General features: G+C 41.9%; 1 protein-coding gene across 3 annotated transcripts in view; it reads right to left on the reverse strand.

Moving 5' to 3' along the window:
- The window catches only part of negr1 (neuronal growth regulator 1), a 190,829-nt gene that overhangs the window by 30,260 nt on the left and 134,407 nt on the right, over positions 1-26,162 (reverse strand). The window contains exon 7 of one of the 3 annotated variants that reach the window (XM_050055373.1): positions 23,603-23,644. The exons of the other annotated variants lie outside the window; for them this stretch is intronic. Within the exon in view, the coding sequence (XP_049911330.1) occupies positions 23,603-23,644 (42 nt within the window). The remainder of the gene's footprint in view (positions 1-23,602; positions 23,645-26,162) is intronic. 3 annotated transcript variants of the gene reach the window in all.

A 26,162-nucleotide genomic window follows, 5' to 3' on the forward strand; every position in this document is an offset into this window, starting at 1 on the left:
TCATGGCCAGATACGATGTTCAGAACTCATCACCTTCGTCTCCCGCTATGATCATCACACACTGCTGCTCCACAGAGCCCTCATTCACACGGACCTTCGAGCTCATTAGCCCCACCAATCATTTGCATTAGTGCTAGTAATGAAAAGCCTCCATTAATAAGATGGCCTTCAGAGATCATTTACCCTCCTCCGCCTCCCAGTACTGCCATATCCCCACCCCAGCCCTCCCTCCCACCCTCCTTCCCTCCACATCCTGGTACCTGCTGGTTATCAACACCCAGCAGAATGCTTTTTGGGGCTGGAGCCCGGCCCCTAATAGCTCCTCTCAGCATCGGTATCTGACTGAAAAGTGAATGAGTAGGAGAGACGTGTCACCTGATAGCTTACTGAGTGAGCTGGGGGCTTTCGATTGCAGGCAGGCTTTGGCCTTCAGCTTGACTTAATCAACGCCTCTGTGGGGTATCTGGACACATAAGAGAGCCCTCAGCACAGTGTGAGCCGGAGGAAGGAATCCCGACAGAGAGGACATTTACGCCGTTCTCCACACAGATACTGTTCCTTTTCATTATTGATCGACTTCTCGCTTCTACAGTCTCTCTTTTCCTCCTCCGCTCCTGAACACAAAACGTATGTGCTTTCCCTTTTATTTGAAATGAATATTGAAGTTATGAGTCTGGCATCCAAAATTCAGAGTGACCTACACATATGTTTATTGCACCTATCAATTCAAGGACATGCTTTATGCAGGAAATCAATGAGCTTGCAAATGATGTACTTTATATGCACGCCTGATGGATAAATCTCCATTTTTCAAATGTTTTATGAATTTTCCCTTGTAGGTTTGTTTTTTTCCTTTTTTATTTTCTGAAGTTAGAGGGTAAATCCACATCAGCACGTTCTGGGAATAAACAAAAAAAAAACAGAAGCAGTACAGTGTTGGATTGATACTTTAAGCGAGGGTTTTTAATCACAGCATTTCCAAAAGCATAATTACTTCATGACTTTGGCTGCTCTCGCTAAATCTGTTTAATGTTAGAGGCTTAATAAAATGCACAGGGACGCAAACAAATGGAGTCAGCATGTAGCAAGTTCATGCAGCCTCATTTTTCCTCTCTCCCCCTCAGTTCTCCTCTTCCTCTCACTGTCTCTATAATAATCTCCCTCTCATATTTGGGTCTCTCTCACTCCCACTATCTCTAATAACTCCCAATGCCCCGTCTCTCCCTCACTTTTTAATGCTTATCAGGGTTTTATTTCTGTGCGAGTCCTGCTGCAGGCCCAAGGATTTCGCTGAGTCAGCCGTTGCTTAGCTACTGCGCCCCTGTGATGACAGCGACAGACTGGCCAGTTATGAGAAATGTCTTACGACAAACCGACGCTACTTGCATCTCCATGAGCTGCTCCATCAATACAGCCCGATAAAATCTGATCTCCAACCAGGAGGCAACCCTCTCTTCCTGCCTTCCCCGTTACGCCGGGCTCCTTCGCCTGTAGCCTCCTAAAATAGCAATTCCCCGCTGTTATGTATGTAGGATTATGATAAGACAGCTCTCTTTTATCAATTTCCATTATGGTGCTGATAACACAGCAGGCCTGAATGTTGAGGGTTAAGTGCATTTTCTTCTTGATGGATATAAGATAACTTTATCACTGCAGACTGCCTGGTTATCACAGTTCACCTGGGGCTAGTCGAACCTGACTGGAATTTGCTCGCGCTGAGCATCTCTGCACAAGCACACACGCTGCAGCCAGAATTTGCTCAGATGGTCATACTGTATACAGAGCAATCCATATTTCTTGTTCATATTTACCTACCCTGAGCTGTTAATTGATTTCTCTCAGATCAATTCAGTGGTTTACAGAAATTGTTGGACCAAAAAGGGCCAAATCAATTGCCAAGTGATTAGCATGTGCAGTGGATTATTTCTAGCTGAGGCGCTGCATAACACTTGAGGCTGCGTAGAGGAGAGGCACAACTCAGTGGAGGCACACGCCATATGTTTACGTTAATTATTGCTAGCTCAAAGTCTGCTTTAGATAGTGTACGCCCATAGGCTGTGTGAGTGTCACACATGAAATATTCCTTTATTACGCCAAGACAGAACCTGAGGCAGTGAATGCACTCCAGTCTCTACTCCCCACCTTGTTGCTGACTGCCTGCGGGAGGTTCAGATAAAAGCTATAGAGTCCTGAAGTGAGCACCATTGATTCAGAGGGGTATTTTATACAGCAGTTTCAGACAGTACAGACACTGCTTCTCTCTCTCTCTCTCTCTCTCTCTCTCTCTCTCTCTCTCTCTCTCTCTCTCTCTCTCTCTCTCTCTCTCACACACACACACACACACACACACACACACACTGAACTCAGCCTGGTCTCTGTGTGTAAATACCTTCCTTTCTAATTCACACACTGTGTATCCGTTAAGTGGTTAATATTTCAAGGTCTCAGAACTGGATTTAAACATTCACAACCTTCCAGCATCTCCTGTCACAGTGCACGCTGCAGCTTCACGGGCAATTAAAAAAAAACAAAAAAAAAAACACACACACAATACGAAACACAATCGGTGCCCTAATGCTACTTAAATGACCCTCTTGACACATGTGGCGTTGAGAGAGTGCAGTCTGAAATGAGAATGAATCCCTTTTTATACGTGAAGTAGAAAACTAATTGTGGTGCTGTTAATTAATTCTTAATAGCCTCCGTCTGCTGTCCTGGAGATGGGCTGCACTAAAACGGCGAAAAACTAAGTCACTAATGTCAGATGTAGTTAATCTGGAGACAGTATTTAAGGCAGAAATTAAAAGTGAATTTGACGTGTTACACTGATGCTATGGCATTTCTGTGGCATGTGTGCAGACAGGAGGAATTAAACACCAAGGATCCATATTACTGATTTATATTACGATGGGCGGGCCTTCTTTAAACAGTTCTACAAACAACACAAACAATGAAGAAATTAAGTTTTCTCTAAGTATTTTCGTCAGAAATGCTTAAAGTATCAAAAGCAACAGTACTTATCTTGGAGAAAATTCATATTATAGAGTGAATGTTACTGGATTAGTATCAGTGATGCAATAACATGTAAGGAGCGTTTTAATGTTGTAAATGGTCGAGTTGGATCTGATTTTATCTAAGCCTATTTTATGTTTTTTAATAAAAAGTATAGATGAAAATGATATAGGCTTTTGAATTTTAAGAGCTGCTGAATACTGAATATTGAAATTCAAACACCACTAATTTCATAGCACTGAAATATTTTATTTTGAAAATCATGTCTCCACATTTTTTTGAACATTAAAATAACATTTCTTGATTTTCAAATTCAAAAGCTGAATTTGATTTTTTTCCCCCCATGGTTCACAAATTTAGATCCAATAATTCAAGTTTAATTTTTTTTAAATAAAAAAATAAATAAAATAAAATATAAAATAAAAATAGATTGAGGTTTCTCAAATTCAGTTTGGTCAAATTCAAATCCAGAAATTGAAGTTGAAAAATTTTACATTATTTATTTAATTATTTCTAAAAAAAAAATTAAAATTTTAAGACAGGATAGGCATTCAAGCCTGAACGCAATCGAACCAATATATTCAGGCTTAATTTCCTTAAAATTCAAATATGTCTGTTTTTTCCTTCCCCAAAAACTAACTGTAAACTATGTCTGTCAAATAAATATAGTGGTGAAATATTTTCCTCTGAAATGTAGTGGTGTAGAAGTACTCAGTAGCATACAATGGAAATACTCAAGTAAATCACAAGGACCTTAAAACTCATTCATTTTCCTAACCGCTTATCCTGTTAAGGGTCGCAGGGTGCTGGAGCCTATCCCAGCTGACACTGGGTGAGAGGTGGGGTTCACCCTGGACAGGTCGCCAGACTATCACAGGGCTGAGTCATAGAGACAGACAACCATTCACATTCACAATCACACCGACTTTTTAAGTGCTTCAGAAAACCCCATCGTTTAGGAGTACACAAGTCAAGGTAGACTGATGCGCCACAAGATGCTGCCAAATAAAAACAATGGGTGCATTTGAAAGTTAAACGTGACGCACATCCAATTTGAGCATGTTCCAGGCTTCAGACTTCTATTTGGAAGTGCTGACTTGTGTGTTCTCTGTACAATGACAATAAACGACTGGATGCAGACAATATCACCTCACACTGAAATGTGTCAGATCCTTAAAAAAACAAACCCTTAACTCTTATCTGCTTCTCCACATTCAACCCCCTCCCCCCTTCTCCAAATCCACTTTAGCCTTTCCTCTGTAGGCTTATCCTCTCTGCCACACTGACACTATCGATATGCAACTTTCATGGTTGCATAAATACCAGAACCGATGATGGTGACACATGCTCGTCGCCTTTTATGTGGGACTGCGTTTGGTGACTGCAGCTCCTAAGTCTGTGAGTGCCACTCTCTCCGCCTTTGTGTTCCTGTTTTTCACATGAGGTCAAACATTATTGACTGGAATCACTGAGGGGAATAAGTCTGCGACAAATTGGACCGGTGGATTGACCCCTGGTTCAACTCAGCTGGGTACCAGGAGCAGCAAATATCAATGCGTCTGGTAAAACACACACATCTGCTTTTGTAGCTGAAAACAGAGCAGATGGATCCCCATTTACATACAGTATTCATCATCAGGTTGACTCACTGCTCTCGTGACAGTGAATGTGAGCGCGGGAAATGTCAGTTCAATTATATTGCATTCATACCATTAAAGGCAATTATGGCAGTATGTAAAGGGTCACAGAGTCGCCACATAAAAGGGGCTAATGCCATCTGTGTTCCACCAGCAATTTCAAAACTGCTGTTTTATTAGTAAATAAGACCCCGAATCCAATCACTGAGCTCCTCTATCATTGATAATTTGTCCTGGATAATGTGCGAGGAAAAAGAGTGACACAAGGCTGCACTTTCAATCAACACAAGTATTGTTAAAACACTATTTTCAATAGGGCTTGTATTGTATCCAAGCAACACATGCAGCGCGCTGAAAATTTAGACATAAGCTGGAAATATGATGTCAAAACAACAACACAATCACACAAACACTTTCCGGGATTTAATTGCAGACTTGCTAAACCTACAGCGAGAGTCGACCACAGATTGTGTAAGGTAACAAATAACCATTAATTTCTCTCCTTGTATGATTCATGACGACTGTCTCGCATTAGCCCAACACTATTCAGCTACATGTACATTGTAATTGAATAATTTTTCACCTTGAAAACAGAATGGAACAGAAGTCAATGTGGAGACCTACAGCATCAAATCAAATCTCTAAAGCTAGGATACAGCTGGGAATATTCATTACTGTCAACAAATCCCATTAAAAAAGACCAGAACTAGCAATGTGTTGGTTCGTCTCCCAGTCCGCTCCCTGCCTGTCTGTGGCACGCAGACCCAACCCCACTGCTTCCCACTGAAGATGCACATCTAGAAAAATGGCTCACATATATACAGTACAATTTCTCTAATGTAGTTTATAGCAAACTTTCCTAAAAAACCCAAACAAAACAAAACACATTGTTTGCTCTAGTGAGTATTTATGGCACCAGCACGGTGGAGGTGGGACTGATTCCAAATACACTGCGGCGCCCACGTTCATTGTAATGAAAGAACATGTTACACAGTGCAATAATTTGGCTCATTAATGTGTTTTTAATAGTTTCTGGACAACAATGGAGCGCTACAGTACAGAGGAGTATCAGGTTTTAGATACACAGACAAACTTTTTAGTGCTCTGTTTGTTGCTGGTTTTGTTTTCTTAATGGAATCTGTTGAATTTTTCTTTTTCATCAACAGTTCTTTCAAAAATAGTACATGCTGCAACTCTTTTGTTTGTTGTTTAATTCACTGACAGACCATATAAATACAGTTAGACTGTGAAAAAAAAACACCCAAGTATATTTTTGGTCTGATTTGGTGTGATTGGGAACAAAAACAGGGGTGCTAGTCATCTCAAAATCAATCAGTCAAATGTCAACAAACAAAGCAAAAGACACAAATCAAATTTAGTGGCAGACGTATAAAAGTGATGCAAATGAACAATCATGGAGTAGGGAATACGTCTCTGATCCTGATCTGTGTTGGGGATCTCTTACTGTTCTGGTGAAAGCCACATGGGCCCCTTTCCAGTTTTTTTTTTTTAGCTGTTTCATGTTGGGACGCAGATCTGTGGCGAGAGGCCCACTGGGAGCCACCCACCATCACTAAGATCTCCCCATGCTAGATGGCATTAGGAATAACAAATGTAAAGCAAAATGGTCTAATCCGCTCCGTCTCCTTTCAAATGTGCTCAGACAAAAGCGCCTGGGATTCTTCAGTGCTAATTAACAGTGTCAATGGTGACAGGACTCTGGCTTGTGAGTAGCTCAGCCCATTGATTGTTTCAAACACGTTACAGTAATTCAGCACGAAGGGGGGACTTGGATTTAAAAAAGGGCCGTTTATCACTTCACAGGCCGATAGAGCCTTGGTGTATTGAGTCCCGAGATTATTTTGCCAAAGGCATCTCTCAGCACGTTCTTTGACCTTTCTTCATCATTAGTGGATGTAAAGAGGGTGGATCCTTGTCAAAAGCCTTGAATAACTCATCAGCTGCGAGGCCAGGGGAATACTAAAGGGTTAATGGTTTCTGTTTGGGGCCTTCGAGGCTTTACCCTTGAGCACATGCATTTCAATTCCTCAGTTGCATGAGAAGAACTGAGGAGGGAAGCGGGGAACTGAGATAGCAGCGAGCGGCGTAGAATGCATAAAAGTGTTTGTGCGTGTGCATGAGCGTGTGCATGAAGAAGTGTATCATTAACTGTCAGCAATAACCCTCCAGCCATCCACCACTAATGCACACACACATACACACACCACCACCACCGCCACCACCAAATGGGAACATACTCAGCATGTAAGTGGTTATACCATGTGTGTGTTATCATGTGTGTGTGTGAGCAGGTTCTGCACTCTTTATTAGCCTCTAAGGGAGTGTATCAAACACGGGGACTTGCGCTGAGAGCTTTCAGTATTAGCAGAGAGCCGTCCACTCTTGAGTAGCGCCCAGGACGCCAAACAGGTCGGAAATCGAGCCGATAGAACTAACCTTATTTAACGGCCAAACATCCAAGCCATTTCCCCAAAGGGAATGCCATTTCTGAATGTCATGACCTTTTCTAACCGCGTTTAAAAACCTCCAAGGTCTTCAAGGTGTGGTTTGTCAATAAAAAGATTTTGAAGACTCGTGAGGAGCGGTAAACAGAGCGGGGAGGCGATGCATATGTTCAGCTTTTAATGGGTGGTTTATTGTAGGTACTGTCATCTGTTGTTAAGCTGATTGAGAGGTTTTTCCTGAGGCTTGTGACAGTGATTGAAGCCGTGTGGGTGTTGAGTGTGTGTATGTGTGTGCTAGATGAACTTTAGCACAAGTCCACACAGCTTTAATAGCATAAATACAAGAGAAATGAAAAGGGAGAAAATGCTTTAGGGGTACCTGTGTGTGTCAGCGTGATTTAGTGTGTGTGTTTGTGCCATTTAGTGGGTGATGGGCAGTGTGAACTGATTTAAGGTTAGGGGGAAATTGTCGTGAAGAGCAGCTCTCTCTGTCCGGGCGTCTCAGAGATAATTGTCTGCCAGAGTAAAACAACACTGTGCAGCAGCACTGCTGCACCGAGCACAGAGTTCATCCTGAGAGGGCGGAGGGGCGACACTGAAGACATCAAACTTGACAAAAGAAGTAAGGAAAGAATTAAAGAAAGGACGTGGGGAAGGTGTCTTGGGTGTGATTTGAGAAGATGCTAGACAAAAGTCTTTGCTGTGCCGTAAGGACAGTGCTTTTGCAACCACATAATCGATAACACATTTTGGAGGGTGATACAAGTGCAGGAAGTCAACAGGATTCATTTAGAAATGTCTCTGTGGCCAAGGACAGGAAAGTGCAAAAAAAACCCCACCCTGCTCAAGAGCAGCACTAGTGAGCAGCGCTATCACATTTCCTCCAGTATGATCTTGCATACAAAGTGGAGACCAAACGCGGTTCGAGTTGTGCTGTTTGTGTCTGAGCTGTTGTGATAAAGAGGAGCTTGAATTCTGCTTCAGCCAAAGCTGGATGAAATGCAAATCAGTGGCAATGCAGTCACATCTCTGATGACTGACAGGCTTTTTCATGCAAGTGCAGTAAGCCTGAGTTAAAGTTCAATCGATGGAAGAGAGCTGAGAACACAGCGATTGAACTCAGGCGAGTCCCAACCAAACCTGTTATGCCCACAAGTACTTTTCTCAGATTTTTTTTTATTTGTTTGTTTTCGAGGTGAACCCTGCTGCAATCCAGTGGGTGTCATGGAGCTGTCTGGACTCTGTTTGATGCACTGCTGTATTAAATACATCATTTATCTTACTGGTTGCATATACTGAGTCCTATATTTAGCAGTTATAAGCAGTATACATATATTGAAGTGGTATGAAACACACTATTATGTAGTTGTACATAGCTATGCAGACATTCTGAAGTGTTTATTAATGTGCAGTATTCGTCATCTTCTCCTATGAAGACATTGTTTTCAAATTTTTCATTCATTATCTGTTTTCACACAAGCCTCATGGGTGCACACAGGAGGAGTTACAGTTGTTGACAACATTATTAAACACTTATATCTGCTTATGTCCTCATTATAGTGCGCTATAAACCATCTCTAAATGATTACATGCAGCTTAGGGCTAAATAGGGGGATTTAAAGTGTTGCAGATGTATGGCTCAATGGAGAAATATTTTATCTCACTAAACAACCAAGGTGGGCAACATGGAACGGCTTATTCATCACAGTGTCATTTTACATTGTGATATGGATTTTATTGTGAAACATTTTCTGGAAATTCCATTGAGAAAGTGTTTATGGACAAAATAACTGGATGCAAATTGTTGGATTTTGGCTAATTTAGTGAATTAAACATGAACTATCGAAGCTCTTTATCATTCTGATGCCAAAATCTTGCATACCCAGTGCTGCAGGTTTGCACACAATGATCGAATACAACTTGAAATATAAAACAGGAAACACCTTCAGTATAAATAGTGTAATAAAAAGTCTGACGGTTGACAAAGTTCTATTGTCTCACCATCACATCATCTTCCCATCAGCTCAGCACTTGGTTAATGATATGGATCAAAAAATAGGTTGCTGCTTCTAATGTTTTTATACACCGTGGAAACTCACAGTAAAACTAAAAAACTGCACAAACATATTCCACTTCTGAAGTGTCACTAATCTTGTTGCAGAATTAAGAGGGGAAGAAAATGATTCAGCAACACTCTTAAACAATACATGAGCAGCTTAAGTGCATCTCCATATCATTATGTCTGTATGTTTGATTTATACAAGTGAAACAAATCCCAGAATAATAATTTCTGTGCATATTTGGGATGCAAGGGTTTAGCAGAGGTTGCTTTTTGGAGTCAGTGGGCACAGTATCTTTACTCCTCAGGCGTCTCCCACTGTCAGTGTCAGTCAGGGTTTGTTTAGAATGGGCAAACTAATTACTGTGTAATTCCAAAAACTTATCATGGGTTGACATATAGGCACCCCGTCCCTCTAAGATTCAAAAACATGGGAATAAGACATGTCATGGGTGGGTAGAATTCCTGCGGTTTAACTATTATCAGGATGGCTGGCAACAAAGACTCAACCCCCCTGGCACAATCACATGAAAGACCAGTAATCTGCTGGCAGCCAGCTGTCATATATGAATATATATGAAAGCACACAACAAGCCACCCAGTCCCGACACCCCGAGTCACAAGTGAAGCTCGCAGGAAATGGTTGGAAATGTGAGTTGCCTGACAGACGCTGTGCTCAGTGTTTCACAGTAATATCACAGTATTGTGAGGCAGTGTTAATGTCTCCAGTCACTACATGTTTTCAGCTTTGGTGATCAAATAAAAGCTAAACTACAATCTGAAGAATGATCTAACTGCTTTTTAATGCAAAGATATGTTAACGTGTGTTACCGTTTTTAGAAGGAAAAACTACAGATTTATGGACTAAATTCAAGAAGAACAATCCCAATGACAATTCCACAAAATAGTAACAGAACAGCTGGAACAAACCACAAAAACATAAGGGAAGCTAATGTTAACGTCATAATAACAAGAGGTGTGGATGTGGGTGTAATCTTCAGTTGGCTATCTTTCATGTTTATAAGCTACTGGTGAAAATTTTTGTATTTAGATATGCTTGTCAAAGGTATGCGGTTGCATTAACCTTTTCAGATGTGCTTTACTCTGAAGATAAACCCAGCATATAAATAGTATTTAGTGAACATCTGCGTAAATACTGGTGACGCATGCAGTGGAGAGCTCAGGGAGCAACGCTAAGTGACAAGGAGGGAAAGTGAGTGATGCGTTACATCAAAATGTGTGACCTAGGAATGTCAACGGTTAATTGCAGAGAATATTTTTAGCTGGTTACACGTCAAACTAAAAGTTCATTTTGCTACTCTTCAGTTTCCCGCACTGTGCACCACCTGGGTCTGTCAGAAGCTAGCTGGTGTTGAGGCTCATTTAGCCATTACTGCTAGTTACGTTGCCCCGACCCAGCAGCGTTGCTGTGGAAGCATTGTGCCCAACCTCTGGTCTCCCTCCAGATCATCCCGGTGAGTAAGCAGCTCAATTTTGGGCAGTAAAACTTCCTTTAGCATTGTATACTGTGCTACCACTCTTAGCAGTATCAGCACAGCTAATGGTGCTAACACAGTAAACAATGCTAAAGGAGGTTTTACTGCCCACAAAAGACTACATCACTAACTAGCTACGGTTAGCTTCCTCTTGACTCAGGTGTTGCGCACCTCAGAGCAGCCAAGAAAGCAGTGGAAACTGGAGGTCGGGCAGTGGAAATGTTTCCAAATTTACAGGGCTGCACATCAGCAAAGCCAACAAAAAATAAAAGGCAAGATCTTTACATCACAAAGCATTAAAATCTCACCACATTTAAATGGATAGCACTTTGAAATGCAGCACTAAAACTCACTGAGTCAAAGAAGCACCAGACATAAAGGAAAAGCCTCCTGTGTTTCCTGTTTTTTTTTTTTTTTTGTTTCTTAAAAACGAATCGAGCCTAAAACTAACTGTATTTACTGAGGACACTGGCTCTATTGTTTCACTGCAGAGTGATATGGGCATTGTGTGCACAACATTCTGGTAAAAACAAGTAATCTGCAAATTTTCTGCTAACCTAGTGATAGCACAACACATGTCACCATGGTAACTGTACACATCAAACACAGCAACAGGTGTAGCCTCTTAATTCTCAGAAGATGTAAAAATTACAAATGCACAAGGAAAACATTTCACTGACAGAAAATTATCTAATGACTGAAATGTGAATTATTATTAAAAGAGAAAAGAAAGATAAAACCCAAAAATGAACACTGATGTGAGGCTTTTGTTAGAAATGGCAGGACTACGCACCTTGAACCTGCAGGTCTGTGAATAATATGCAGTCCAGCTGATGTCTTAATGAAAGCTACTGCCTCAGCTCCTCATCCCTCATGAGCTGAATACAAAATCTGAGAGTGATGCAGTGAAGAGCCTCCTAACAACTGAGCGAGGCTTGAGGAGTGCATTTACTGTATTTCCAAGGGCAATGACAACATGTCCAAAGCCTTCTCTCCATTACCACTAAAAGTGTTCTCTCTTTTGCCTCAAAATTACACCCATTTAACTCTGCTGAAGAGTGCTCTCACCAGAGATGAGAGGGAGGGAAGACCTAAAGCACTGCACAGTGTGAACCCGCTGCAATCTACAAGTTGGCCAAAAAGCCATCTTTTCTGATTTACCGCAGCCTCTACTGTAAGTGTGTTGCTTTCTTCAATCATCCTCCTTAATGCACTAACCATTAGAGTCTGTCCAGAAAGAGAATATACCCTGGTGTCTCAATTATAGACCAAGACTGAATCTCTACAGCAGCCTTTTGTGGCCATAAAAGGAAATGACTATCCATTTTCTGCTCCAGCTCTCACACAGCAACTGCAGAGTCCTGTCTGTTGTTGGGAGCACCAAAACTCATCTTTCCAACTGAATCGTCTTATTAATCGCCCTGACTGCCGTGGCAAGAGGGCCAATTAAAGTTGGAAAAAGATTTGAATTGACAAAAAAACACTTTTCTTTTCCCTTTAACGGTGACTTCCCTTTTGTGGTCTTTTCTTCTTATTTGCCAAACTTTCAATTCAAGAGTAAGAAGGCAGGTTTTGAAAAACAGTTGTAAATACAACATCAAAACCCGGGAAGGATGTCACAGACCTGAGTGCGCTACAATGCATAATGTGCTTTGATCTTCCGGGTACAGCGTGAGATGTGTGAGATTTGGTGATCTGCAAACTCTGAAAAGTTATGCTAGAGAAAAAGAATATAAGTGACAGCGACAGGGATAAAAGCACCGCCTGCAACAAGAGCTGGAATAAGAGGTGGGAATAAACACATAAAAGAAAGAAGATTCTTTTGCACAATTTAAAAAACTGCAAAGGCTTTGACAGTTCTCAGTTTTAATACCCACCACCAATATTATCCACACAAATACACAGAAATATCCATGGAATATGAGCAGAGAAAAAAGTCAAGTCTGTGAAACAGTTTTCTTGTTCTTCTGAAGACAGTTATTATGGTTTCTGTGTGTGCCGCTGTGTTTCTTCTGTGTGTGCGTGGGACTGACAGCATGACCAGGTTTGCATTTAATGGCCGACACTCCTGAGGAGATGCGAAGTGGGAGAGATAATCAGAGGCAGAGAGGAGAGTGGTACATGTGGGAGCAAGGGAACGATAGAGCTGGAAAAACAGAGGCAGAGAGACTCCGTGAGAGAGATGTGGGGTAAGTAGAACGGGGGTGAGCGCAGCACGGACATTTATATCTGAGACTGACAAACAGGTGAAAAGCAGCCCTGAAAACGAGTCCGTTGCAGGGGGGCAGAGACAAACAGCGAAGGCTAGGGCCCATGAGTCTGGAATCAGAGACATGTTGGGATATACCGTGTTACTGCTAGAGCAGCAGTGGCCCTCAGAGGAGCATTAATGACTCGTTTATGCTTAACATTAGATATGTATAGGGACATGAACGGAGCCTTGGGTCTCTACTCTGCCTTCATTTCATCCATACTTGTGCATGTTTTCTGAAAGCTTACGGATACGGATAAATGGAGAAGTACCCACCAGAGATCGTGGAGGCAGTATAGAGTAGCTCAAGCAAGATAGACTGCAGGACACGACAAAGATATTTTAAAAATGACGGACCCGGACGAATCTCTAATATAGTGAAAAAAACTGACTCTCCAAATGTATTTAATAGCCTCACAGACCACTGCCTCTCCTGTAAGGTACATTCTTATGACCTCCTCCACTGTCGCTATGTTTGTTTTTGTCTGAAACTTTTGACTCTGCTCTGGAGTGCTATCTAGTGGATGTATCTGTACCAACAAAAAGGACGCAGTATGTGGGCAGTGATGATCCCAACGTTTGAGATGAGAGTATCTATTTTTGTATGCAAAGGGAGTATAAATGAGCTGATACTTAAAAGTGTTGGGACATATAACATGACCTAGGCCCCGATCACAGAAAGCATTTCAGCAGCTGGAAGCGCTTTTTTGTAATAGTTTGTAATGAGAATGAAGCTTTTTGCTTGCAGTTTGCACGCTGCGACGCACCTGGCATTTTTGCTGAAGCGCTCTGAACACCTTGAGTTGAAAAAACTTCAACTAAGACCGGAAAAGCACCCCATGTCTTCTTTTTCCCCATTGTCCAATCAGATGATTTGAGAGGCGGGCCTTCTGTGGTAGTCGCAATAACAAGTTTACAGTTTGTTAACAATGGAGGAGAAACTGGTGGAAGCGGTTACTGGATACTTGGAGCTACACAGCCCAACGATAGACAGCAGGTGGTCAAACTACCCGGAGTCATCCTAAAATATGTCTGGAAACAGCCATCATCGTGACGAAGCTCCTGGACTGGTACTCCCCATGATCCACCCTCTTTTTTAGGGTCTCATGTACCCACACAGATCTCTGTTTCCCTGTGCCCATCAAACTATTTGCTGACAGCCTCTAACCCTCAACCAGAGCTACAGCAAGTACCCTCTGCCTGAACATTTTAGGAACTAGCTACTTATTCCTGTGAAAGGTTAGTGTAAAGACAAGATGGGGTGGTTGCCAATAAAAAGGCACAGCAAGCGTTTGCTTTTTTTTACTGGTGGCATTCAATTTAAAGGGTGGCCGTGCACCTCACATTTTGCAAACTGCAAAACGCTTACGATGTGATTGGGGCCTTCGATGCTTCAGCTGATAACGTAAGATGCGTCCCAACCCTGTCACCTAATCAGAAAATTAAGACCGGATGGTTCTGAAAAACCTTGAAATACATTGGTTTGGTCCTTGGTTTCTCCACCTTCAGTTCATTTGGTTGAATGAGTCACCAAACTGAGATTCCCCCCAGTGATTGTTGACGGTACTGCACTAAAAATATCAGGAAGTAAGCCAGTTAAATCCATGATAATTGTCTCATTTGAGCCCTCAGATGACATTACCTATGAGATTTTATGTTTTATAGTTGATTCTTTTTCAGTGGAAGATTATTTTTGCATCATTTGCTAGTCGTTGTTGAGTTGTGTTATTATTGCGAGGTGCTACTACCTAAACTATATGATGTTAGCTGGCTAATCAGATTAATAGCATCATCTGTCACCTGGATGATTGTAAGCCTATGAATATTTGAATTGGATAAAACATGGAGCTTGGACACCATTTCCTGACTCTAGTGTCTCTGAGTGGAGTTAATCTTGTTTATGTGTCTATACCTTATGACACACGAGGACAGCTTGCTGTGCATACAAATGACTCCTTCCTGTGCTGGCACTGAATGTCGCCATTAGATGTAAATTGAGAGATGCAAATCATCCAAAGTGGACATAATGCCGAGGCATACTGGTCCTTTCATCCATGTATCATGTTTTGTTTTGTGTATCGCAACAATTGTACAATCAATATTAATTTCTGTGTTTCTGAGGCTTTTAAAAAGTTTCCTTTTTTTGAAGGCTATCTTAAGTGTTTCACAATTAATTAACCAACACAAATGAGGAGAAGGAGACATCACTTTGTTTTAAAGCACTCTTCCCGGCACAGTAAAACACAAAATCAATTTCATTGTCGGTATCTCCCACATTTAACTAATCAGTATTAGCACTCAGAATGTGTTTTAGGGCACTGTAATAAAAAGCCCAGGCAGCCACAGCAAAAAAGACCTAACCCCGTAATGACTAATATCACACAAACAACCCAGCACCAATCAGCCAAATAGCAAAAATAACACTTCCCTTCATTCACACCCATTAAAATGAATTACAGAGAGAAAACAGAAGATCATATGGCAATCATATTGTGTGCTCTTATAATATCAAAATAATGGCTTTCATTTCCAGAAAACAAATGTTGTTAGGGTAATGTAAATCTTGTCGTAAGGCACAGGTACCACTGATCAATTAAATGAACTCTGGAAACACTGGCACACTCTGATATTTCACAGGATCATGCCGTAAAGCTCAAGAGTGCTATAAAAATGGATAATTAGTGTTGTTACTAAGTGCTGGATGTATCCTGTATAATGTGGTGCATTATGAGCAGTTTTGAACACACAGTCACTGGAGGCTTTCGTTTTACTATTTACTTTTCATTAGATATATATTACACATCTGAGCAAAGAAAGAAGTTTTATTTCCTGAGCACAGACTTTGTGTCTTTGAACCCGTGTACTGTAACAACAGGTTTTCCACTGGCTTCCAGTTCCACAGGACAAAACCCATCGTCTATTTACATTGTCCGGGGATCTAGGGGTCAAGTATGATAGATGACATGCCATCTGCTTATCAGGCCCTTCCAGAGAAGATTGGGGGAGTTAGGACTCGGTAAAAATGAAGGTCAGCATATCACCTCAAAACAAACCGTACGGGACAGGAGTCTGGGGTGGTGGTGCGGTGGCGAGAGGAGGGTGCAGAGGGGGGCTCGCACAGCTCTTGATCTTGCCACCATATAACTGATAAGGCTGGTAGAAAATGCACTGCCAAAAAGGATTATCTGTGGGTAGCTCAGTGTGTCTGACACCAGGCATGCTGGGTAAAGAGAAGCAGGGCTGTTTACTGTAGAGGCTCCTCAAGCAGTTTAATGCTGTGGAACAGTCCACTAGGATTTACAGTAGCAGCCCACTCAGACAAGACCCCGACGTAAGCTAATCAGTGGGAGATGTTCCATCCTATTGAATATTTCATAAGTGCAGTGTATTTATAATGTCATTAGCAGCAGGGGGTGAGTCACAAACCAGAGCTTTCAGTAGTCACATTGGTGACTGTGCTGTAATTGCCACTTGACGCAACTCAACTTTAGCACTTCTAGCTTGTGCTTCGGGCTACAGAAGTGATAAAAAAAAGAACTGTTTACGTTAGCATTGTTACCACTGAGTTCTTTTAGCTGTAGTTTGCTGAAACACAGCTTGAAAGAACACACTCAGGAGTCCTGCATGGGTCATCTCATGATTACGATTTTATCCGTAATGTGTGAAATCTTAGAATATTTTTTAGTGCAAGTTCATGAACTTGACTGTGGTTGATTGTAGGGTTTGAGGGTTGCAGGAGCAGAAAGGTGACAAGAGTCTGTGCTGTGTGTGAAGTCAGAACCAAGAGATTGGGGAAAAAAAACCCTTTTAAAATCCAGTACCTGGTTCAGTTTGACTCTCCTAGTGCGTCTGACTGCTTATCAGCTAAAGATGGAAATGTCTGAACAGACAACATATGGGATGTGAACCAAGTTTGGTTTGAAAAGAATTGTGGAACAGATGAAGATCGTGTTATGTAATTGGTGATGCGTACTGATTGACGGTGATTGACTGAGCCTGGGGGGGAACAAAAGACAGCCAGATCTATTCAGCTCACTCAATGACATCCAAGGAATTCAATATCAATCGCTAAGTATCAGTGTTCTCCTGCACAATGTCAGAAGTAATCCTGATGGAAATTAAGGACACACTGCAGCAGCAAAAATGTATTACCGCGTCTTAAAGCCAAAGATACCTTTAACATTCGTTTAGTTTCCGTCCATGACTCCTGTGAATATTTTACTTTTTCCTCCATGGGCAGTTAATTCAGGGTGGCCCGCTATTTAGGTTATCAATTCTAATCAGTTATCAGCAGTAGTCCACGTGGACATGTAGCATATGTTGGAGCATATGTTGTAAATGTTGCAAGGACTTAGCGATCACTGCTGAAGGGCCCGAGACTGGGAACACTCTGCCTATTAAAAAAAAGTGTAATATATACATGCTATTCTGTTTATAGAGCAATGAGCTCCGAGGTCACCATGTAAAATAATTTGCAGTGAATTAGTGAATATGGGTGGCAGTTTCTCCTGTTCAATGGCTCTGATGTTTCGGCTTTCATGTCGAAATATGACGAGAAACAGAACTTTTGTTTGATGTGACACCATATTGACAATAGCTCCACAGACAAAGTAAAGACGCTGCTTCAGACACAAAGAAATAACAGTGAATCTCAAAGTGACTTTGCCTTCATTACAAGCCGATAGCTGATAGCAACCAATATTCGGGCTCAGCAGAGAGGCTGCTCCTCATCCACAATGGAGTGCCTCGGTTGAACTGGGTGAACATCTGAAAACTTTAATTTAAAATGTTACTTCAAACTGTTACTCTTTTATCACTATTAATTCCCACTGAGGCCAAACATGAAAAAGGAACTGTGATAAAAAGTCCAAAAGTTATTAAATTTTAACGCATGCAGCTAAAGATGCATTATGTATTAGGGCCAAAGTTAAAAAATGTTGCAACAGTATTTTGAAAATAGTCAGATGAAGATTTAATCACCAAAGTAATGCATTACACGGTTTCAAAGACAGACTAAATGTGTGCATGGGCTTTTTCCAGTAATAGTTAGTCTAATATTTACAAAGTGATGGCCAAGAGAGAATATTAATTTAGAACTTAAGAGAAAAATGCCAAGTTGTTTATTTATTGAGAAGGTCTCTCACAGTGTAATATCAACAAAATGTGCCTTGGGTTCCAACTTGTACCAACATCAGATAACAAAGAAGACATTACCCCACTTTCAGACATAAATTAGCGAGCTCTCCTTTGATTAAAGAAGCTTTACATGCTCACTAAAATAATTTGATTAACACAGCTCCCTGAGCCTTGGGGAGCTGAGTGAGTGACTTTTGAATTTTGGAGGACTTTGGAAGAATACTTAATAAGGTAGATTATCTCTTTGATGTTCTGCTCTGGACCTCGAATAAAGAAAGATGTATGAACTGCTCTCGTTCTGAATCAATCAGAGAATGGTCTTCATTACGCTTGTGGGACTTTCAATTTCAAAACATCTTTATACAGAAAATGGTTTGCAAAACAGGCGGAGGAAAAACGCAGAGCACCATTCTGGATTCCTAAATGTTGCTCCATCGTGCATCTTCTGAAGACAAGATCCGTGTTTTATGACCTACTCCACGATATTACCAAGACACATAAACCTTCACGGACTCATTAATCTTTCCTTTAATCTCCTATGATTCATGCTGGGTCGGGGGGAGGGTCAAGTAAATGCTTCACATGCCAGGCTTCCAAGACGACAGCAACAGAGTTACCTCCTCCTCCGTAATTAGTTCAGATTACACCAGATAATGGGGTGAAAAAAATAATGCACTGTGAGAAATGAGGGCTAAGAACAGGATTAATAGGGGAGCGAAACAGTGTGTGGATCATCTTCACTTAGCTCCACTCGGGCTGCCGGAATTTTGTTTATTTGGGAGTTAACATGACACATGGGAATCAGAGAGTCAAACACATTATGTATAATGCATGTAAAATTCCTTGAACCAGTAGCACTGTACACTGTGCCTCGCCGAGACAAGAAATTGGGCTCAGCACACTGTTAAGAACATTGTTTTTCTACTGTCAAGTGATTTGCGGAAATAAACAGAAGTGAAAGCCTGTGGGAGCATATGCTATTATCACAGATCTACATTTCATTGGGATGACAGGGTGGCACAGAGCCAGCTGCTTTGGAGTATTGGATCAGGGCTTCATGTTAAGGTAAATACATACAAATCCATATGTTGATGATAAAACAAGCTTAAGACCTTTATTGTCAACAAAACGTGGCATATTACCATTTTATACATAGGCGGTAGAAACTTTCGTGGCGCAGTAGATTAAAGCTTCTGTCAAGTAGCGGCGGCAGATGGTTTCTATTTCTGTCCGTGGTTTCCTGACAAGTGTGAACATATCTCTATGACATTTATGAGATGAGATATGCTAAGAAAGAACAAGATAAATTAAGACTTTATTGACCCCCACGGGTGAAATTTGAATGACAGAGGTCAAAAATACAGACTGTCGGAACGGAAAATTATACAAAATAGAATTTAAATCTAAAAGGTTTAAAGATTAAAATATCCTGGACCAGTTGAATGTTTGAAGGTGTTATGTAAAAATCTAACAGTGCAGTTTCATGTTCTTACGTCAGACTATTCCTTTAATACAACTACTACCATAAACAATGATAATTATGATGCAGATATCATTTAGAGCCATATTTATTATGAAGTTCATGGATCATTGTTCAACAGATGTAGAAAAAGTCAATTTTCCAGCACTGAGTCTGGCTGTTGGAGCAGTCAGAGATGTGAGCAGTGAGTGTGACAGGTCTGGCTGAGTGGGAGTGGGTTAGGTGTGGGTGTTTTTGGGGGGGTCACAGCTGGCTTAGGGCCATGGTCACAGTTGCTGTGATGGCAGTGGGCACAAGTGAGCGCCTGAAGCATAGCGCCTTGCTCTTTGGTGGGATGAGCTGGTAGCTGAGTGTGCTGTCCATCTGCCACAGCTCGTCACCAAGCGGGTGGGAGGGGTTATTTAGGACAGTGTTCATCATGTCCATCATCCTCCTCTCTGCCACTGCCTCCAGACTGTGCAGTTCCAGCCCGACCACGGAGCTGGACTTCCATACCAGTTTATTGGCATCATCAGACTCGATGCCGCCTCCCCAATACGCTACAGCCAAGAACAGTGCACTGACCGCTGCTGACGTTCAGCTGCCTGTTGCACAAGATGCACAAGATCTCAGTTTCCTCATAGGAAGGGTAGTGTTGTGTGAACAGTCTGGGTTTTTGTTGATTTGGCCACCAGGATGCCTGTACTGTATCATGTCATCTCACTATCAGGCTCCTTCTTGGATAACCAGGTCAAAGGGCTTCCTAATTCTATGGGTGTCAGCCATGAACTATTTTAATTTTGTTGATGAGAGCTTCAAGTTACAGACAAATCAACAGAAACCACTTATTGCAATTTGGTCAGCATTACAGAGTAGTCAGGGTGAAACTGGTCATGCTGTTCTCATGCACTGTTCATACATACACCTGTGAAGTGTAACGCAGCAGAATTCATATATTACCCACGTAATTGGTAAGGCTGCAATCATGTGACCAATTCACTGATGGGAGCTAAGACGGAAGTAGTATAAAAAGCAACACTCTGCATTAGGAGGCAGGTTGGGGTGGTGGATGGGTCAAACAAACACAGGACTTTGCCCCAAGAGACTGGTCGTGTCCCATGTGAAACCAACTGAACTTTGAGTCCTTTTAAGGTACGTCATCACCATGTTTCTTTCCCTAAGCCTTACCTACGTAACTTTACATGCTTAAACTTAACCTCTGAAACTTTATATTAAGTCTGTGACTTCACATTAAGTACGCAACCTGACAATGCCATTCATGAAGCACCAGTTCGTTAGATATCACACAAACTGTTGTATGAGGTTATGTTGAAATGGTCATTTCAGAGTCATGGATACAGTATGGTTTGTAATGTAGCTCCAACAGTAGCAGTTTGCGACAAAGGCCGCTTTAGGGGCCGTAGAGATGCCGTGCTTTTTGTGCCCTCAAATTCATAATTTTCAGTGTAGACTAGCTGCAGGCACGCTCAAAGGTGCTTTCCCTTCTTCCGTAAATATCAGCCTGTGGCAGAGCTTTTCATCGGTCCCACGGACGATATGCCGACACACTTATAAACAGCGCCTGGAAGAAGATCAGCTCTCAGCTCAGGATTTCAAGCAAATAGGCTATGATATGGTGCGTGGCTTAGCAACCTCAGATGCAACACGCCACCGCGCTCTTGAAAACTGGCTCAAAAAAGGCACAAAAGTGGCACTCAGCCTCCGACCTTGCGTTTTCCAGGCGGTTAAAGACGCAGCATGTGAATGGCCCTTTATAGAGCCTTAAGGCTTTAACAGCATTACCATTACAGTTCATGTTTTATCCAATAAATCTACACTGTATTCAGTGATATAGTTAGTAGTGGTTTAGATTCAGTCGATCAAATCCCATGTACAGCTTAATTGTTACCCTTCTGGCTTCAGTATACTGTATATACTGTATGTCTTCCATGATCAGAATATCAACTTAACTTGAAGTGTCATACTGTTGGTTTTGCATGTTTTAGCAAATCAGCTTTAAATTTCCATTCATATCAGTATGCAACTTCCCCAGTCTTGCAACTTGCTTAGAATATGTAATCCATCAGACTTCTGTTATTCAAGTGTTACTGCTGACTGGTAATACAAATGCAAGCTGGGATCACTGACAAAATTATCCTTGTGGCAGAAGGATGTCCACAGTTGTGTCTTTGAAAGATCAGAGTACAAAAGCTCTGAGTCACAACAATCTAATATCGAGCATGCAAATAGGATCTAATTAACCTACACATTAACATACTGGCCCACCTGAACTGATTCTTATTAGAGTAGCACTGGCACAACAAGGTTAGATGTAAAAGCACGATGAGTGATGTTGCCTATTAACGTTGTTTTCTCTATGTAATTTGAATTTTTTTGTCATTTGCCCTTGATCAATGAGCTGAAACATGCACTCCAAGTGCAGCGGGGGATGAACAATTTTTCCACTTCAGATCTCCTGATTCGTTTAACTTACAGACTTGAATTTCATTCCTTATTTTGGGAGCACATCTTCCCGAACTCGTTCACAGGGGAAATAAAAGCAGTTAATATACTGTTAAAATTAATTATTAAACTTGATTAAACAATGTTTGGGACAAAGAGCCGTTTACAGGGATCTAAAACAATTCCCTGTGCCAAGCCACTAAGTGAGGGCGCCATCAAAAAATTAACTTCAAATACAAATTGGAACAAAACAAGAACAGTGGGTCGCTGAGTGAGTTTATCTCCACGATTGAAACCAGTGGTGTTCCTTTGGACCATGAAATTGTCATTTGTTCTGCAAGCGTTACATCAAATGAGAGTTCAGGGCCATGCCAGGACTGTTCGTCGCTGCGGAGCTTATTTTAACTTGTTATCTGACAGAATCTCCATGGATAATTATATTTGGCTCAGATAGACAGGTAGAGAATGCAGGCGAACACGTGCTAATCCAGAGCTGTGTCTCCACAAAGCGCAAGAGGCAAACGATGGCGTCTATCCACAGAGCTGGATGAGAAGTCACAAAAACGCTTAGCGGATTCATCATGCATTATGAATCCTCACATGTGATTACGAGTGTACTGTAAGTGCAGGTGCATGTTGGAATATTTAAGCATGTTTTTTCGTTTCAGTGTCTGTTGCTTGTGTCCGTGCCAGTGAAAGCTTTTCAGTGTGAGTGCATGTCTGTGTGTTTTCTGTGCGCGTAAAAAGTATTAAGCAAAAATAATGTAACCAGTACGAGAGATTACATTCTGTGACTTGCTTAAAACCATTAGAGAGGGAGAAAAGACGACCAGGCAGAGGGGATTACTCTGGGCTGGAATGTGGAAGCGGCAGAATACAGTGAGGGGAGGAGGGGAAACAAGGGCGACATTGACAGTGTAGCACCGACAACAGCACTAGCAGGAGATCAGGTTAAAGAGGGTGGCAGAGCGCCAACTGATTGTTCTAGAAAGAGGAAAGTACAGAGACAGAACGGGGAGAGAGGGATATAGGAAGATTAAGACAGAAAGGGAGTGATAAAAGTACAAAGACAGCAGAGATTCCATCTTGCAAACAACAAACCAAGGGCCTTTGCCACCAACAGCTTCCTGCCTTTGATGTATACTGCATTTAGGTAGCACTGACGAGCAGGAGAGAGGTGGTGTTTGTGGTGAGAAAGCCAGAAAGACAAGTAGTAGAAGAAGAAGAAGCCATCAGCATTATGAAAAGCATCAGACCCAGAGAGGCCTATGGAACAGCCACTTTGATGACGCTATTGTTTGCTCCACGTGGGGGTGGTGGTGGCGGAGGTGGGGTTTTAATGAAAGGAAAGAGGGGGCAGGGTGTTGTGATGACACAGGCTGCAGGAGGTATATGGAGCCAGGCTGTAGAAGCCAACCCAAAATTTTAAAAAAAAAAAAAAAAAAAAAAAAGGAATGCAAATTAAAAAAAAAAAAAGGACAAACAATGAAGCTGTACACCTAGCAGGCATTCCAGCCAGCCAATTGAAATAAATCAAGATGGAGGAGAGGATTTCGGCTCAGGTTAGTATGAGGCAGCGGACCTCTTTGCTGATTTGGTGTACAGCATGGTGACATATACTGACCTGGGCTTGAGACAGCACTAGTGGTGGTGGGTTCAATAATTGCTACAGGGGAGGAGAGGGGGGGGAAAGGGGAGGGGGAGGGAAAGAGGACATTCATGTATTATTAACAGAATGGAGACGTAAAATAAAAAATAAAAGTGCATGCAAGGACAAAAGGACAGGGAATGGAGACAAATCCTCTCCATGCATTAAGGACTGGTGTCTCTGTGGCAAGATGCAACCCCCACATGCTCATAAACAACACCTTTTATCCCCCCCAAGTTGCCTCGGATTTGCATGGACGAAAAAAGTGAGGGGCACCTGGGGCAGCTCCGAAGGCCTGAAGGGGTGTTTTGATTGGGTGAAAAACATTGATCACACTTCTGGTATGCTACACAACTGGCCGTTTCTCCGTTTCATGTCCTCCTTTTTAGGTCGTATGAACCGACGGGAGAATGATAAAAAAAAAAAGGAAAAAAAAAAAGGAGGGAACTTTAAGTCTGCCTTTGATCCCTCTATGGACGAAACTCAAGAGTCCCAATCTGATTACCTTATGAACTCATTTCAGGCTGAGCCACTGGTGGCATTTGGGAGATGGAATAATGTCACATCCAGAAATGTTCAGTCCAGTGTGTCAAACTACTGGAGCTGAGAGTGTCCAAGGAAGGACGGCAGCAAACACATCTTCTTTACTTTTGAAGTGCACGAGTAAAATGTCACAGCGAGTAGATCTTATGCTTCGTCACATATATGGTAAAGATGTTGCCGCAGATTGCTGTTACAGAAGGAAACATGTTTAGCTAAGAATGAATTATGTAAAAACTAATAGACTGATGAGAGATGCAAAAAGGTGCAGGAAATAAAAGTGATATGACGCAACACATAGATGTTGATAAGGTTACTGAAGGACTCAAAAATCCCTCCATCCATCCATTATCTGTAACCACTTATTCTATTCAGGGTCGCAGGGGGGCTGGAGCCAATCCCAGCTGACATTGGGCAAGAGGTGAGGCACACCCTGGATGTATCGACAGACAACCATTCACACTCACATTCACATCTATGGGCAATCGAAGTCACCAACCAACCTAGCCTGCATGTCTTTGGGCTGCAGTAGGAAGTCTGAGAATCCAATAATAACCCATGCTCACAAGAGGAGAACATGCCAACTCCCTACAGAAGGGCCCCAGCTGGCCGACGGGTTCACTGCATGACCGTGCCGCCCATCGACTCAAAAACTACTTTGCCAATTCCTTTGATTTCCGATTTACAAAGCTAAAAAGCCAAATCCACACTCGGCTGTGCAGCATCAATTATTTAATGCAACGGTGCTATAAAGATATCACTGTAATGTAAACATCAGTGCCCATTTGATCTGAAGTTTGAGACAAATAAATAAATAGCAAGGCTTTCTGTTTGGTAAACAAGCACTTAATTCGAGATAAGCTGTGACCAGCTTTCTGCAGTGACTCACTTGGGGAGTGGAGTCTGGGATCTGTGGCAAAGCAAAGCTGTTCCTTACCATGTGAGCTCAACTCAAAGTGATGCAGTGGTCGGACTTGTAGGTTTTTTTTTCAGCTTTGCGTTTTTTTTTGGCACACGAACAGTGCGACTCACACCCGCAGCGAAAGAACTATTTATACTCCTCACAAAAGGTAAAAACCACCGTCTTCCAGAGGACTTCATGGTGGAGGAGGAGCTTATCTGTCACAAGGGAAACCATGGCAGCCATGATTACACCTCACACATCCACACACAAAAAGAACACTACCTCATGTTGTTGAAGTGACGACTGTATCTAGGCCATGCAATAGTGCAGAAGCCTGCTTAGACTCTCCATTTTTAATCCATTTACATGGAAACTCGGTATGGTTATTTCAATTGTGGGGCTAAAGGCTGCACAGTCGTCTACACCCTGCTTTCAATCTGTGGCTTCTCTGTCACTTTTCAGAGGTGCTTTAACAACTGTGTAATCACTGTGACGCTGTTTAAAAGGCCATCGTTATGCCAACAACAATACATTTGCTTTCATTTGATTTCATCATTCTTTTTGATGGGGAAACTGTGTAGGAATCAGTATTCATACGTGAAATGATATGCCTCTTCCCTCGGTATATTGGTGGAGAAATGGTCGAATACATCTTTTCTTCCACAAATGTTTCCACTTTAAGTACTCCTGGGGGAGCCCGTATGTGGAGACAGTTTCTTTTTAGTTCTCTCTTCAAACAGGCAGGCGGGTGCTATCTGATTAATACTTGAGTACGAATTCACCAGTGAATCATTTCTTGAGCTCTCAGACACTCGTCCGTTACTGTGGAACATATCTTTTGACATGCAATCTCTCCCTCATAGCTCTACACTGACTTGGGCTCTTTCTCTCATTCAGCTGAGCAACGCATCATTTCACGCACTGTATATGGCAGTCGACCTTGCACAGCCTGCTCACTTGCAAGATAAAACACATTAGTTTTCACAGCTATTTCATTTCATGGATTGCTATTCTCTTTGTTCTCTGCAGACGGGATAATGCGAGAGATTTATAGGACATGATTTGTAGGAACCAGTGTTCATGTGGGGGCCC

This window comes from Epinephelus moara, chromosome 10, assembly GCF_006386435.1.
Source record: "Epinephelus moara isolate mb chromosome 10, YSFRI_EMoa_1.0, whole genome shotgun sequence".
NCBI lineage: Eukaryota > Metazoa > Chordata > Actinopteri > Perciformes > Serranidae > Epinephelus > Epinephelus moara.